The sequence below is a fragment of the Myotis nattereri genome (assembly GCF_964212035.1).
Source record: "Myotis nattereri genome assembly, chromosome: X".
Classification (NCBI taxonomy): Eukaryota; Metazoa; Chordata; class Mammalia; order Chiroptera; family Vespertilionidae; genus Myotis; species Myotis nattereri.
The window spans coordinates 39,002,231-39,018,561 of NC_138078.1; the positions used below are offsets into that span (position 1 = coordinate 39,002,231).

A 16,331-nucleotide genomic window follows, 5' to 3' on the forward strand; every position below is an offset into this window, starting at 1 on the left:
AAAGAATAAGATATTCTCTTACATAACACAGTACAGTTATCAAATTCAGAAATTATCATAATGATACAATATAGCTTGTATTCCAATTTTACCAGTTGTTCCAATGTTTCCATCCAGAATTCAATCCAGGTCCTTGTATTGAATTTAGTTGTCATGTATCTTTAGTCTCCTTTTACTTTTTATTTTTAAGCTTTCTTTATTTTTGGTTTTTATTTATTTAAATAATTTATTTTGATTACAGTTGACATAAATTATTATATTAGTTTCAGGTGTACACCACAGTGATTAAATTGAACAGTTCCTCAGCCTTTCTTTGTCTTTCATGGCATTAATTTATTTCTCACTAAGTTTTATTCTTGCAGTTTTACATATGAAGTAAGTGTGGTAAAGAATCCTTCAATGACTTCTAAAAGATCAAGATCAGGCAATTCTAAGTGGAAGGATTGGTAACTGAACTTCTGATGCCACACAGGTCTGTGCTCTGTCATAGTTCTGAAGAATACAAGACAGTTATTTTGTAAAAGTTCCTTCAAATTGTATGTCTTGATGTTTCCTCATAATTAGATTCAGTTTATGTATCTCTGGCAGGAATACTACATAACAGATGTGTCTTCTTAGGGCATCTTAATAGGAAGCAAGTAATATTAGATTGGTAATGCCAACTTTAATAATTTGGTTGAAGGAGTGGCCTTCAAGTTCCTACACTATAAAATTACTATTTTCCCCTTGTAATTAAAAACATGAAGAATACATAGAAAATATGTAAATATCCTGTTCTTCATGAAACTTTTTTTTGTTTTTATTTATTTTCCTTTCTTTATCAAACTTTCACCCACTAGTTTGTTTTTTTAAAAAAATATATTTTATTGATTTTTTTACAGAGAGGAAGGGAGAGAGATAGAGAGTTAGAAACATCGATGAGAGAGAAACATCGATCAGCTGCTTCCTGCACACCTCCTACTGGAGATGTGCCCTCAACCAAGGTACATGCCCCCGACCGGAATCGAACCTGGGACCTTTCAGTCCGCAGGCTGACGCTCTATCCACTGAGCCAAACCGGTTTCGGCCACCCACTAGTTTTTGTATCCATTGATGATTTTTGCCTAAATTGATTATTAGTTTGAAAATTGCATAAAAAGTTATTTTTATTATTCTTTCTATATTTAATTGTGTATGTTCTACTGTAAAGATAAATTTTGTCTTCTCTATTTATTCATTATCAGTATGGATTTGTTAATCAAATAGATTATAATCCATTCGGATTTATTTTAATTAACAATAATGCCAGATGTGGTCAGTAGGATTCCCTTCCAGCTGGCTTATATGTATGTCTTTTTTGATGTCTCCATAATTTTTTTAGCACATTTTTATTTTCTGACACAAGATGTTCAAGGCTCATCTTGTACTTTCCTTCCCTCAGCACTGGAATCAGCCATTTCTCTAAGAACCCTTAGTTTCTTTTAGGGATGGCATTTAGCAACCTAGATTTGGCACTAGGTGTGCTCATTGATATTAAAGTGTCATTAATTTCTAGTCCTTTTAGTGAATAGAGCTAGGAATATATCTTGTGAATGATAAATTTGTACTAATATGTACCTCCAATTCCAGTACAACCCCCAGAAGTTCTTCTTTACTTTTCCTCATTTCATATTTGTAGCTCCCTTCTTCCACAGTGAGAATCCTGGTTCTCAGCAACTTCAATGTTTTTACATATTATATTACACACAACATATTGTCAGAATAGCTCCACTCATATCACTAAAAAATAAACCTACTTAGTAGAGTTCAAGATTTGCTTGTACTTTTTTTTTCTTTAGAGTAATGGTATATAATCACAGTAGTGTGTTCATATTCAAATTAGTTTTTTGTTTAATGTGGTTGTTTCTCATTTGAAATAGTCAGGCTCCCCTTTTTTCTGTTTGTATTTGATTTAAGTTATTTTCCCATTCTTACTGATTTTATTTGTAAAATTTTAAATTTTATTTATTTATTTTAAAATATGTTTTTAAGGATTTTTAGAAAGGGTAAGGGAGAGGAAGAGGGGAAAAAGAGAAGGAGAGGGAGAGAGAGAGAGAAACATTGATGTGAGAGAAAAACATTGATTGGTTGCCCCCCCCCCCCATAGGCACCCAAACCTGGGCATGTGCCCTAACCAGAAATCGAACTGGTATATCTTATGTGCATTGAGCATCTGCCCCCTGGTGGTCAGTGCGCTCATAGCAACCGGTCATTCAGCTGTTTGTTTGATTTGCATATTACTCTTTTATTTTTATTTTTTTAAAAATATTTTATTGATTTTTTTACAGAGAGGAGGGAGAAGGATAGAACGTTAGAAACATTGATGAGAGAGAAACATCGATCAGCTGCCTCCTGAACACCCCCTATTGGGGATGTGCCCGCAACCAAGGTACATGCCCTTGACCGGAATCGAACCTGGGACCCTTGAGTCCTCAGGCTGATGCTCTATCCACTGAGCCAAACCGGTTAGGGCTTACTCTTTTATTATATAGGAGGATACTTTACCAGAAAATAAAAACAAAACAAAAAGAATGGGAGCAGGTTCCTGGCTTCCACTCTGGCCTATGAAATAAAAACTTTGAGAAGAGACAGGGATGCAGTAGGAACCTGCAAGCTCTCCAGGTGACTGATATAAAAAATTAAGAATACTGATACAGACTACATGCAATACACTTTGTTTTATCCCTTTACAGCAACCTACACTTTGCACTTTGTGATCAGCTTGTAATTTGGCCAAAAGCTTCAGGAGGGCAGGAACTATGCTGTTTTGTTCAGTATCGTGTGCCCAGCATCTAGTATAACACCTGGCTTAGAGTGGCACTCAGTATATCGACTGACCTACTTTATTTGAACATGAGTCTTATATTCCTGGTTTGTAAAGTTAGTATAATAATTATCTTGAGTGGTGACATGAAAGTTTGAGGTAACACTACACATAAAGAACCTCTTACCATGTCTGATGCATAGTAAGAGTTTGACCACCAGAAGTGCATTATTAATATTATTTGTGTTGTTTTTAGGAGGAGAAAGATTATATTCTGCAGATGCTGAGAAGGCGCTTATTCTCGCTAAGTGCTGTTTTGGCACCGCTGTTAATTGCAATTTATATTCTGCAGCATTTGATGAGGGAAAGGAACCCACCCTAATGGCCCCCGATCGGCAGGGCTGGGCTGTTAAGCAGCGGACCATATGCTGCCTGGTCAGCACCAGTGTGTGTGCGTGCATGTCTGCGTACACCTGTACTGTAGTCCACAGTGACGTGTGCATGGCGTGTGCGTGCATATGTGTCCCCAGCTCTGTGTATGATCAAGTGTCTGCATGTGTGCACACTCGTGTGCAGGGTGAGTGAGAGCCCAATGGGGTGGGAGGAGAGGGATGGAGGAAGGCGGGTCTGGCATTTATGCCTTTGTTAAAGGGAGACCCACCCCAAGGCCACCTCCTGCCACAGGCCTGCAGGTGCTCCCGAGGCAGCTGGAGCCTGAGGGACACAGAGACCCGCCCCTCCCTGTTCTGGGGCTTTCTCCTCTTCATCTGTCAGTGTCTGTCCCAGCCCCAGGAGGCCAACTGTGGACACCCCCTTTCATACAGTGGGGTTCTCTCCCCGCCTCTCAGCTGCCCTCCCGAGGGCAGGAGGGGCAGGCCCAGGGCCTCTGCTCCAGGCCTCGGAGGGTCAGTGGGTGCCCTGGCTGGGGAGGCGCAGCTCGGAGGCTGGACGCCAGGACCACACCCCCTTAAGCACAAGGGGACAGAGAGGGACCTGGGCTAAAAGGGGAGGAGTGGGCCACGGGGCCTGAACCAGTGCATTGGCCCTGATCGTCCCACGCCCTGGAGGCCCTGCTCTGATGGCCCCCTCGGGGCCTCATGGTGCTGGGGCAGCGCAGCCTCCTGCTGCCCTTTGCCTCACTATTGGCTCCTTTAGGATTTGAGATTTGCTGAGACCTTGTAAGGAAATAAGTTACTGGGTGAGGGAGCCTGGCCGTTGGCAGGGTTTCAGCCTAAAAAGTGAGGTGAGGGAGCCGTGGGTGGGACGTGAGCACCCACAGTTCTCATGGCCTCGCCCGAGTCCTACAGGAAAGGGACCGGACTGTGAGGGAGGGCCCGGGCCCCTCCGATGGTCACCAGTCCCATTTGCATTGGCGATGCAGGATTCTAACTAGAAGTGTGGGGTCCACTGGGCGTGATGAACAAATAACCCACAGACATTTAAAAACAAAACTGTGGGTCTGACACAGGCCACAGTGTCATCGAAACGATCCACTTTCCAAGGCTCTTTCTAAAGCGCTCAAGTGTGGGGCTTGGCGACAGTCACAGGGCAGCGCCCCTGTGGCGCTCCCCCAGCCCCGTGGACCTGGGGACGCGGTGGCCACGGGCTGCTCGCCTGCCACACTTGGTCACGGAGGTAAGGCCAGGGCCTGGCTAGTGGGTCAGAGGGAGGGGTGCTGCTGTGCTGACCCTGCCACGTCCTTAATGGGGAGCCGAGGCCCCTGCTGTGCTCACCTGCGGGCGGGTGCGTCCGCACAGGTGGGTGTGCACGCAGCACGTGACGCCCTGCAGGCCTCGGGCATTGCCAGCCCCGGCACCAGCCGTGCCTCCGACCACTGCCCATCAGAGTGTGACTCTGACCAGAAACAGTTGAGCCCAGCGAGCTCCTAAGGGGCTGGGTTAGCCGCGGGGGTCCCACGGTTTGTGTGTGACCAGGTGCTAAATGACTATGTGTCACCTGCCTTTCGATGGCAGACCGTGTCCTCTGGTGATGCCGCTCCTGAGTCTGTGTTTAAACTACATTTTGGTACTTTCATGTACAGTTGTGGCATGTGGCGTCTCAAATAAATTGGACTTGATTTCGAGAAAACAAACAAACAAACAAACAAAAAAGATTATATTCTGGATTTACATCAGGAGTAACAGAAAAAAAAGAATATTTCAATTACAAATAGTGCTGAAATAAACAACTGTGCACATATATTCTCTTAATACTGGAAGTATAATTGCTGGATCAAAAGGTAAACGTACCCCTGGTTGGTTTGGCTCAGTAGATAGAGTGTTGGCCCATGGGGACTGAAAGGTCTTGGGTTCAGTTAGGGTCAAGGTTGTGTGCCTCTGTTACAGGTTCAATCCCTGGCCCTGTCGTTTCTCTCTGTCTCTCCCCCTCCCTTCCACTCTCTCTAAAAATCAATGAAAAAATATCCTCAGGTGAGGATTTTTTAAAAAAGTAAATGCATTTGCAATTTTTTAGATATTGCCAAATTACCTTTCATAGATGCAGCACTTTGCATTCCCACCAGCAATGTATGAGGATGCCAATTTTCCCACAGCCTTGATAAAAGCTTCTACTGAATTTTGCCAAGTGAGATAATGAATGTCTTTGTATACTTTAAAAATTTACCTTACTTTTTATACATCAAATTTACATGCAGTAAAACTTGCTTTTTTTTGGTGTACAGTTCTGTGAGTTTTGGCAAGTGCATAGGAATGTGTAGCCACTCTAACAATTAAGGACAGAACAGTTTCAAATCACAAATATATGTGGCCCTTCTTCCAACCTCCAACACCTGATAACCACTAACCTGTTCTTTTCCTATGAGTTTGCCTTTTCCAGAACATCATATAAAGGGAATCATACTGTATGTCTCATTGTATTTTTCGTATTTTGAATGTCTGTAAACATTTTTAATTTTTAAAATATCTCTCAATTACATCTCTTTTTTTAAAATACATTTTTACTGATTTCAGAGAGGAAGGGAGAGGGAGAGAGAAACAACAGTAATGATAGAGAAGCATTGATTGGCTGACCTCCTGCATTCCCCCTACTGGGGATCCAGCCCGCAACCTGGGCATGTGCCCTTGACTGGAATCGAACCCGGGACCTTTCAGTCTGCAGGCTGACACTCTGTCCACTGAGCCAAACCAGCTAGGGCTCTATTGTTTCTCTTCACTTCAGAATCAGCTATTTTCATTTCTATACTCACTTTCTTTTTTTTAAAATATATTTTATTGATTTTTTACAGAGAAGAAGGGAGAGGGATAGAGAGTTAGAAACATCGATGAGAGAGAAACATCGATCAGCTGCCTCCTGCACGCCCCCCAGTGGGGATATGCCCGCAACCAAGGTACATGCCCTTGACCAGAATCGAACCTGGGACCCTTGAGTCCTCAGGCTGACGCTCTATCCACTGAGCCAAACCGGTTCGGCTATACTCACTTTCTTGACTCTTCAACATAATGACATTATTTTCCTCTGTGTGCCTGAGTTTACCAGCAGAGCGTAAAAGAATAGTCTTATGATGTTCCACATTATCAAAATAAATCTAAATTACAGGCAATTGATTTTATTGTGTTTTTCCTCTTGAATATATTATTATTCCCTATTAAAATCATCCCAGTTTTACAACTCACTATGATAAACATACCTGGGGCAAATAAATGGAAACTTCTTCAGTTATGTAGGGTTTCTATTATGTTTTATTTTTTAAAATATATTTTATTGAATTTTTACAGAGAAGAAGGGAGAGGGATAGAGAGCTAGAAACATCGATGAGAGAGAGATCGATCAGCTGCCTCCTGCACGCCCCCCAGTAGGGATGTGCCCGCAACCAAGGTACATGCCCTTGACCGGAATCGAACCCGGGACCCTTCAGACCGCAGGCCAATGATCTATCCACTGAGCCAAACCGGTTCGGCTCTATAATGTTTTAGATAGAGTAATTGGACGATTAATGAAAGTTATGACACAAATAACTTTAAAAAGACAGAAGTGTTTCCTTACAACCTTAGTTTTGCACCCATCCGCCAAACAAAATAAATTTAAAAAGGCATTTTCTCTGTATAACCTAAAATTTAAGTCTCTGTTGATGCCTCAAGGAATAAGTATGCTAAAAGAAAATGGAATTTATTTAGGGAAAGGGGATGGGAGATGGGATATCCAAAGGGAAGGACTGCACAGCACCCAGCCAAGGGGTCATCAGGTAGATGATAATACCCAGGAGCTGGGGTTTCTTCCTTATATTCTGTCCCTGGTGGGAAACTTGCCTTCAGTGGGTTTGGAGGCTGAGCTGGTGGGCTTGGAATGTGGATGGAATGCAGGTGTGCAATCAGATGCCTCCAGGACAGTTTCTATTCCTTGTATGGTCTGACTCTTGGTGTCCAGCGAGTTTTTCTTGGTCTTTTGTTCTCCTGTGGCAGGAAGCTTACAAATAGCTCTTAAGGACTCTATTGCCCTACAGTCCTAACAATAAGAAGTTTAACTTTTAAAATGTAATGAATAAACAAGAACTTTAAAAATGACTTTGTTTATTTTTTATTTTTTTTTTTTACACTAAACAACCTACAGGGCTGTTTTCTCTAAAAATGACTTTGATGTCCGCTCTGTTCAGCACCTCCCTGGGACACAAAAGGTATTTAACAAACACTTACTTGTTTACTTTTAAAAATCTCCCTCAGTGATATTAAGTATATTTTTGCTTTCCTGATATATATATATATATATATATATATATATATATATATATATATATAATTGATTTTAGAGAGGAAAGGATAGAAACATAAATGATGAGAATCATTGATTGACAGCCTCCTGAATGCCCCCTACTGGGTATCGAGTCCCCAACCTGGGTGTGTGTCCAGACCTCTTGGTGATAGGTTAACGCTGAGGCAACTTTCCTGCTTTTTAAAATTATTATTTTGATTTGAAATATTTTGGTGGTAGAATGAGGGACTAAGAAAGATCCTATCAATCACATGGCTAGGTCCAATTTTTCTACAATATTCCACGAAAGAGGTGGACTTCAGACTTCTAAATGAGTCTCCGCGAAAAAGTCCCCATTTTATCAAGCTTAAGCCATCTTGGGGCTTTGAAAAGCCGCAAAGCCTCTCAACTGCGCATGCGTGTTCGAAGAGCCCCGAAGCGCGACTTATTTCCGTAAATGAAAGGGCGAGGCAGCATCCTAGCGGACCAATGAAAAACCTCCAGATTATCCTTTTTCTATTGGCTAACAGACACCAATTAGAACTGAACCGTCTTTAGCGGGCGTCTCACAGTTGAGCGCCCTGACGTAATGTGAGAGGTCCACTGGTAAGGCTGAGCTAGACCAATGAGGAGGGACATGGGGCTGGCTTGCTTGTTCTCACGCCCAACCAGCAGACCCAGCCGAGGAAAGTTTCCCTTTACCAGGGAGAGGAGCAAACATGGCAGCGCGTCCGTGGGTTTGGTGTGTTTCTGCAACCATTGCAGTGGCCCTGCTGCTCCTATATGGAGTTCCCTCAGCCTCTGCCCAAAGAAAGAAGGAGGTGAGGATGCTGTTTTCAGCAACACGGGCTTTTCCCAATGAGTGGGGCTTGAGAGGGTCTGTTCTCTCCTTCCTGACTCCTTTCCCCGTCGGTTCTGTCTTAGGTGCCTCCAATTCCGCCCTTTTGGGAGTTGGGGGGTTTGCGAGAGAAGAAACTAACTGCTTGGGTTCTGGGGATGTTGAGTCTGAGAGTGGGTTTGGGTATGTGACACCTTGGCTTCTCTAGGCCTGTGCGTGTACACAGCTACAAGTTTCGATACTTTTTTGAGTATGGGCCCTATCAGGTGGTGGGGGAAGTTCGACTTTAGGTCCAGCGGGTAGAAAATCTAGTCTTCTGCTGTCAGAAGATGTAACTCCCGTTATAGACGCCTAAGAGCAATTTATAGTATTTCCACTTCAGATATGTAAGACAAGAAAAAAGAGAAATGTAAGACTTAAACTGAAGAGCGAAACTATGCCAGGTTTATCAAATTGTCCCAATAATTCAAATCAATTCATGGGAGTGAAAGCTATTAAACCATTTTCAGTCATTTAACAAATATCAAGCGTGCCAGGCACTATTCTAGGAGCTTGGTATTCATAAGTGAACAAAACTAAGATCCCTCCTTGTGAAATTTACTGGTTTTAGCGAGTGGAGGAGATAGCAATATTCTTTATTCACAATTAAGCAATCCAAACAGGAATTTTAACACTGTTGAAATACTAGAGACTTAGAGCCATATGCTCTTAGAGCTTTACAGTTACTAGCAATAGTTTATGCTCTCCAGTTTTATTTTTTATAGATGAGGAAGACCGAGTGTTAACCTTACACAGTTAAATTGCAGAACAAGACCTAAAATCCTAGGCCAGTCTCATGCTATTTCCTGTACATTTCTGTGCTTCCTCTAATACACAATACCTGTGCATGTGCTTTTAAAATCCCATTTAAACATCTCTGATGCTTGTCAACTTGAGCTGAATTTAAAAAGATCCCATCTTTTGTTTCTGAATATTTGAACTATTCCCTAAGCGGGGGGCGGGGGGGGGGGGCGGGGGGGGGGAGACAAGCTGGCAATTTAAAATGGTTCCTTATTAGCTTGGCAAAAAGTAAAATTAAAAATGTACATTTTTTTAAAGGTATGGTGAAGTGAGCAGGCTCATATACTGGAACTAGAAATTGATGTGGTTTTTTAGGAGGGATCCAAGCCATTTTTACATGTAAAACAAGATGTAGAGAGCAATACGTACTTTTATATTCTGGATGCCTTTTATGTTAAAAAAATGCTATATATAAATGCATATATATATATATGTATATGTATATATAATGAAACTTTTGTAAGAATACACATCAATCTGTTAACAGTGGTTGTTGTGGGACAGTTGAGATTGTTCATTAGGGAAACACTTTCACTTTTTACCTTATGTACCTGTATTGTCTGAATTTATATGACCACTTTAAAAATATATATATTTTTATTGATCTCAGAGAGGAAGGGAGAGGAAGAGAGATAGAAACATAATGATGAAAGAGAATCATTGATTGGCTGCCTTCTGCATGCCCCGCACTGCGGATCGAGCCCACAACACAGACATGTGCCCTTGCCTGGAATCGAACCCGGGACCTTTCCGTCCACAGGCCCACCCTCTATCCACTGAGCAAAACCAGCTTGGTCCACTTATTTTTTTAAATCTGCAAATGAAGATTTTAAAAAGCTATTTAGCCCTGACTGGTTTGGCTCAGTGGATAGAGCATCAGCCTGTGGACTGAAGGGTCCCAGGTTCGGTCCGGTCAAGGGCATGTACCTTGGTTGTGGGCACATCCCCAGTAGGAGGTATGCAGGAGGCAGCTGATGGATGTTTCTCTCTCATCGATGTTTCTAATTCTCTATCCCTCTCCCTTCCTCTCTGTAAAAAATCAATAAAATATTTTTAACAAAAAGCTATTTAAAAAAATAAAAGCTAGTTAAGATATTTATTCATTTAATCTCTCATTGAACTAGAAGCAGAAGGGCCTAGTAGGAGATAAATTATTTTTAAAAGGAATAAGCAGCCCTGACTGGTTTGGCTCAGTGGATAGAGCGTCGGCCTACGGACTCAAGGGTCCCAAGTTCGATTCCGGTCAAGGGCATGTACCTTGGTTGCGGGCACATGCCCAGTGGAGAGTGTGCGGGAGGCAGCTGATAGATGTTTCTCTTTCATCGATGTTTCTAGCTCTCTCTCTCTCTCCTTTCCTCTCTGTAGAAAATCAATAAAATATATATTTTTAAAAGGAATAGCAATGAGTTATATACTTTAAAATGGTTAACATAGTGGATTTTATGTTATGTAAATGTTATCTCACATTTTTTAAAAAAGGAATCAGATTTTAACTCCCTTTTCATCATGCCCACTGTTCACACCCTATCGATCACTCTCACAAATCTTGACTGGTCTTTAAACCCATCCTTCATAGTGTTGCCAGAGGTGCAAATGAAAATCTGAAAACCTTTTCACCTTTTTTGCAAAGTATAAAAGGTTTTCCGTAGCCTGTACCTGGTCTGCTTTTTCCAGTCTCATCTCAGTCCCAGCTTCTCCTGTGCTAGTCATATTGAATTCCCTGACTGCCTTGATTGTCTGTACTCTGTGTCTATACTTGCTGGAATTCTGCTGGAGAATCTCCCTTCTCACTCACCCCACCCCCTTTCCTGAGGTTTCCTACTCTTCAAGTCTTAGCTCAAACATTACTTTTTTCCTTAACTAAGTTTTTCCTGGTTCTTCCACATGAATTGAGATCATTTCAGCACATTGTATTATAATTGTTTATATACCAGGCTTTCCCATTAGACCAGTGGTTCTCAACCTTCTGGCCCTTTAAATTCAGTTCCTCATGTTGTGACCCAACCATAAAATTATTTTCGTTGCTACTTCATAACTGTAATGTTGCTACTGTTATGAATTGTAATTAAATATCTGATATGCAGGATGGTCTTAGGCGACCCCTGTGAAGGGGTCATTCGACTGCCAAAGGGGTTGCGACCCACAGATTGAGAACTGCTGTATTAGACTGTGAGCATCTTGAATGCACACACTTTTAAATTAATATTCTTTCCCTAGCAGTGTCTTTCAGAAAGGTCCTCAGTAAACATCCAATTAATTCATTAACTGTGTGCATAGAATCACAAATCTGTTCTTTCACTTGCAGGTTTGTTTAGGTTTCAAATTCTAAAATTGGATTTTCTCATCAGTAAGCAAGGGATTAATATCGGCTGGTAAATGTATTTTAGTTTTTACCCCTTAACTCTCTAATTGAGGATGTTTTAGGCTTTTAAAAAAAGATTATGGTGATACTAGTTAGAGACAGTTTAAAAATATAGATGTTCTATAGTGGAACACTTAGGTTTTTTTTGTCCATATTTGAAAATTTTATTTTAAAAAATCCCAGGTCTATCTACCAGAGTATATTTGGCTTTTAATAGAGGGTAATGTATGATCTTATAATCAAAGTATTATTTTTTATTTTATTTTTATTTTGAGAGTAAATTTATTCTTATTTTTTATATGTTTTTATTGATGTGGGAGAGAGGAGAAAAAAAACATCGATCTGCCGACTCCTACACAACTCCTATTGGGGATCGAGCCTGAAACCCTGGCATGTGCCCCTACTGGGAATCGAACCTGCGACCTCTCAGTGCATGGGACAACTCTAAACCAACTGAACCACACTGGCCAGGGTGAGAGTACATTTATTAAAGCTGGGGACAGTGAAATAAGGAAGGGCTTAGGATAGAAGAATTGACAGAAGAGAGACTAGGTGGGCTGCTTTGGTTCTCTAGAAATATTATAGGAAAGAAATGAGTCAAGATGGGGCTGCTTTGGCTCGCTGGAAAGTCAGAGAAAAGGGGCCTTGGAGACAGGTTCAGGGGGTTAGCCTGGGATGAGCTGCTGCTGCCCATTGTTTCCCTAGTAGAAAGTCTCGTGGGCACCCTTAGAGTTTGGGAGATGCACACCTGAGAGGGAAGAAAGGTGTGGGCATGGCTCCTGGGAGGGAGAGCTTGCCCAATTTATCTTTTTTTTTTTTTAAGGAAAATACCTTTATTATTTTTGAAATGTTCCAATATTCAATGTAAAAACCATGATAGTGGCTTTTTCACTTCACAAATTATAGAAAATTAGTTTCCCCATTCCTTACAGAAACCTCCGCATCCCCACCAATAAGACAGGGCTCCATTATGGCTGAAGCAGGGCAGGGAGGAAGGGCAGAGAATATGGAAAGTAGAACCAAGGCTCTCTGGGCAGTCAGGGGCTTTTCCTGCCCAGTTTGAGTCCCAAAGACCTGTGACCCCTCTGAGGCAAGCTCAGTCCACGCGTACCTGTGACACACTGAGGCAGGCCTCTGTCTTGAAGGCTGACAGTGGCAGAGGGCCTACGGCGTGGCACTTGTGGCTGGCAGACCACAATCAAGGCAGTTTCATGAGAGTGAGATAGGAGGCAGGCCTGCAGCTATAATTAGCAGTTAGTAATTTTTAGAAAAATACACTTGAGTTGCTCACTGTTAGGTTTGTATTTTTTAATCAGAAGTCTGACTCCTTCCTTTCTCATCCATGGTCGGGCACGGGGTTACAGCTGCAGCAGAATGCTGTTTGTTGATTTGAAAAAACTGAAAATGTTTTGTACTTACAAAGGTGGATGGAATTCAAAAACTGATCCCCACCAATTTTTATGAGAAACATGACTATTCCTCTTGAGTGTCTCAAGTCAAAACAAGGCAACCGCCTAGTGATTTATCGTCCCCACTACGCATTTTCTGCCTCCCAGATGGCATTAGAAAAAGGGCCAACGTCCGCCAGGAGCGATTGTAAACATACCACTGACAGCTTGGACACTGTGTTTTTAAATGCAGCAGGACTTTTTCCTTTGGCCCTGATGGAAAAGCCAACTCCCTAGGGCTGTTTAGGCAGGAGCAGACAGGAGGGCTCCCCAAAACCTATGAGTGAGGGCCCAGTGGTCCCCCTTGGCCGGAGTGTGGCTGGAGCATCATCAAAGGCAATCGATACATTTATGGCATATGAAAATTGTCCTGTGGTCCCCAACTGGCCCCCAGGCTCAACCTGGCTGGATGCGGGGCATGGGAGGTACAAAACAAGGCACATGGTGGAGGTGGTCCCCACTCCCGGCCCAGAAAGATTATCTCTTCGCACGATTCCAAAAGTGTTGGAAAGTGGAGGAGTTGATGACACTCACTATGAGCAGCAGCGGCAGGTACAGGAATATGACCGTAAACCAATGGCTGGAAAACCCTGCAGGACAGCTGGCTTGAAGCCCTCTTGGCCTGCTTCTGTGAGTACACCAGCAGGTACTTCACTCGCAGGAGCTGGTTGTTGGTGACCACAAAGTACTTTGGAGGGATGGCTCCCCCTTCACTGTGCTTGTTTCTCGCTCTCCTGCGATCTATCTCCTTGGAGTCGTTCTTCTTGGTTTGGCACTTGACATCTGGATGGTCTATGACCTCACACACAGCCACGCAGCTGATGATGGGGCCAAGGAGGCTACGCTGCCACCCATAGCCATGGGGGCTATAAATGAGGGCCAGGCTCAAGTCAATGGTGAGGTAGGTCCCTTCCCAGAACAAGGATGTCTTGTTCAGGTGGCAGTGCAGGCCATTGTGGATGATGGAATGGAAGTTTTCTAGGCGGCTCCCATGGAAGGCGTAGATTAGGTCTCGTTCTCCTTTGGTCTCATAAAATTTGGCATTCACTGGGTCCGAGTACTCGATTTCAAATAGGAAGTCCGGCACAGGGACAGGAGTGTGAGGGGCACCAGTCAGCTTTTGGATCTTTTCAAACTGACTTCCCTGCACTGTGGACTGTCACGACCTTTGAGGATAAAATCCAGCTCAGCAGGTCCCAGGCCCCTTTGTCTTTATCTTCAGAGGACTGGAGAAGCCCTTTCGGGTTGGGTAACTTGCTGGCATCTGCAAGCAGGGCCTCAAAGTCCTTGCAGTCATGGCGGGCATAGGACGCGGGAAAAGGCTGCAGCGCGGAGTCCCGCCTGTAGCTCTGCAGGGCCGAAGTGAACAGACTGCACCGCAGATCCGCCGCCAGCATGTCTCTGGCCGCCGCCTCCCTGACGGCTGCCCAGCCTGCGGGCTGCATCCTGGGTGGCAGCGCGTGGCCTGAGGGGAGACACAGCGGTTGAGGAGCGAAGGCTGTGCCTGGGGCCAGAGGGGACGGGTTGCCAGGCCTGGGGTGGAGCTAGGCGGGATGGCAGGGGTGAGAACATGCTAACGTGTCCCCCCTATGAGGGTCCTGGGGGTCCTGGCCCGGGCGCTCGCTGCCGGGGGAGACAGGCCGGTAGAGGAGAGGGACCGGTCAGGGCTGTAGATAATGGGGCCTTGTGTGTGTGTATGTGGGGGTGGGGGTGGGGTCTATGACATGGGATGAGCCCACAACGGCGGGAACGTGCTGACCCGTGTCGTCCGCAGGGGTGTGGGGCTGGAGGCACACCCAGGGGGTACCGCGGGCAGAGACCCCTCCCGGCGCGAGGCTGTGGCACCGCCGGTGCCTTCCTGTCCCGCCTCCGGCCGGGCCGCACCGAAGCCCCGAGCTCGCCCGGCTGCCCTGTGCGCCGCCTGCGTTCCGCCAGCGGTACAGTCCGCTCACCGAGCCCTGCCCGCCCGAGGGGCTCGGCGCCCCGCGCACTCGGCCTACCTCCCCTCCCGGCGCCGCGCTCCCCCAGCTGCTCCCCAATTTGTCTTTTTTAAAAGACGCCGCCCTTCCTGGCCAGCGTGGCTTTGTGGCATCAACCCTTGAAGGAAGGGTTGAGGGAGGGTCCAGTGCCCCGCCCCTGTCAGGGGCGAGGTTGGGAGTCATTCAATAGATATCTCTCTCTCACATTGAAGTTTCCCCCTCCCTGTTCCTTCCTCTTTCTCCTTCCCTTCCACTCTTTCTAAAAATCAATGGAAAAAAATACCCTCGGGTGAGGATTAACAACAACAAAAAGAAGGCTCCCCTAAATGAATATAATTAAAAATCACTCAAGTTTCTCATGGTTGTGTATTGTTAAATGCAATGCTACCCTACTTACCTGATTATTTACACCTATAGCAATGTTTTCACTGGAATGTTGACTTATTCTCTATTATTTATTCAATGCCTTCTATATGTCAGGCACTGTGGTTTTTGTGCATTATCTATAAACCTCACAATAACACTACAGGGTATTAACCCCTTTAAATTTATTTTTATTTTATTTATTTATTTATTAGTATGAACCCCTTTTGAAAGATGAGGGAACTGATGCTAAGCAAAAGGAAGGTTTGGGGCTTGTTCAAAGAAGCACAACTCTAGAGAATGAGCTGGTATTCCACCCCTGGTCTGCTTCCAAAGCCTATGCTCTCTGCTAGGCATGAAGGTTTGTTTTGCAGTGACTTGTTTTATTTTTATGGTGAATTATTCCCTCCATGTGGTAGAAGGCAAGTTGCTTGTCCTCGCATCTGGTGGTGTTTTAGGGGGACAACATGATAACAATGAAAAAGTATGGTATTTGATAAAATTGTCCATGTTTCTTGATCTACTTCTGGGAATCTGTAATAAAGAAATAACATGAAATATGGAAAAGAGTTGAATGCACAAAGCATACTGAAGCATAATAAAAATGGTCATAGTAATGGTAGGATATCAGATAGTTCCCCTCCCTTTTCTCAGTTCTCCAAAAAATTTTGTAAAATTTAAAGAGCATGTGTGTTAATGCAACCAAAGTAATCTTAACAAGTTTCTGTCTCATTTTCCTTATCAGTAGAATGGGAAAATGCCTATTTCTTTGAATATTGTGAAAATTAAATGAGATGAAGGCTATAAAGTGCCAAATGAAATACCGGGCATGTAGAAGACATTAGATGAATATTAGAGAATAAAATAAGAATGTGTTCCTCTGCTCAAGTAAAATGTTTTCTCAATTGATCTTTTTGTAGTGTTTTTATGAGGATTGTTCAGAAAATGAAATTACCTGCATATTTTGACAAGGCAGGCTTTATTGGAAAAACTTATACTTTCTCTGGCATCGCCT

The 16,331-nt window shown here is 43.6% G+C and overlaps 1 protein-coding gene and 1 pseudogene across 2 annotated transcripts in view; one reads left to right on the forward strand and one right to left on the reverse strand.

Annotated features, from left to right (window-relative positions):
• The first annotated feature begins 8,111 nt into the window (after positions 1 to 8,111).
• The window catches only part of MAGT1 (magnesium transporter 1), a 51,796-nt gene continuing 43,576 nt past the window's right edge, over positions 8,112 to 16,331 (forward strand). The window contains exon 1 of the mRNA XM_081080787.1: positions 8,112 to 8,307. Coding sequence (XP_080936913.1) covers positions 8,206 to 8,307 — 102 coding nt within the window. The 5' untranslated portion in view covers positions 8,112 to 8,205. The remainder of the gene's footprint in view (positions 8,308 to 16,331) is intronic.
• On the reverse strand, positions 13,452 to 14,419 carry LOC308510760 (protein mono-ADP-ribosyltransferase PARP16-like; annotated as a pseudogene). Its single transcript has one exon. The product of its transcript is annotated as a protein mono-ADP-ribosyltransferase PARP16-like (transcript).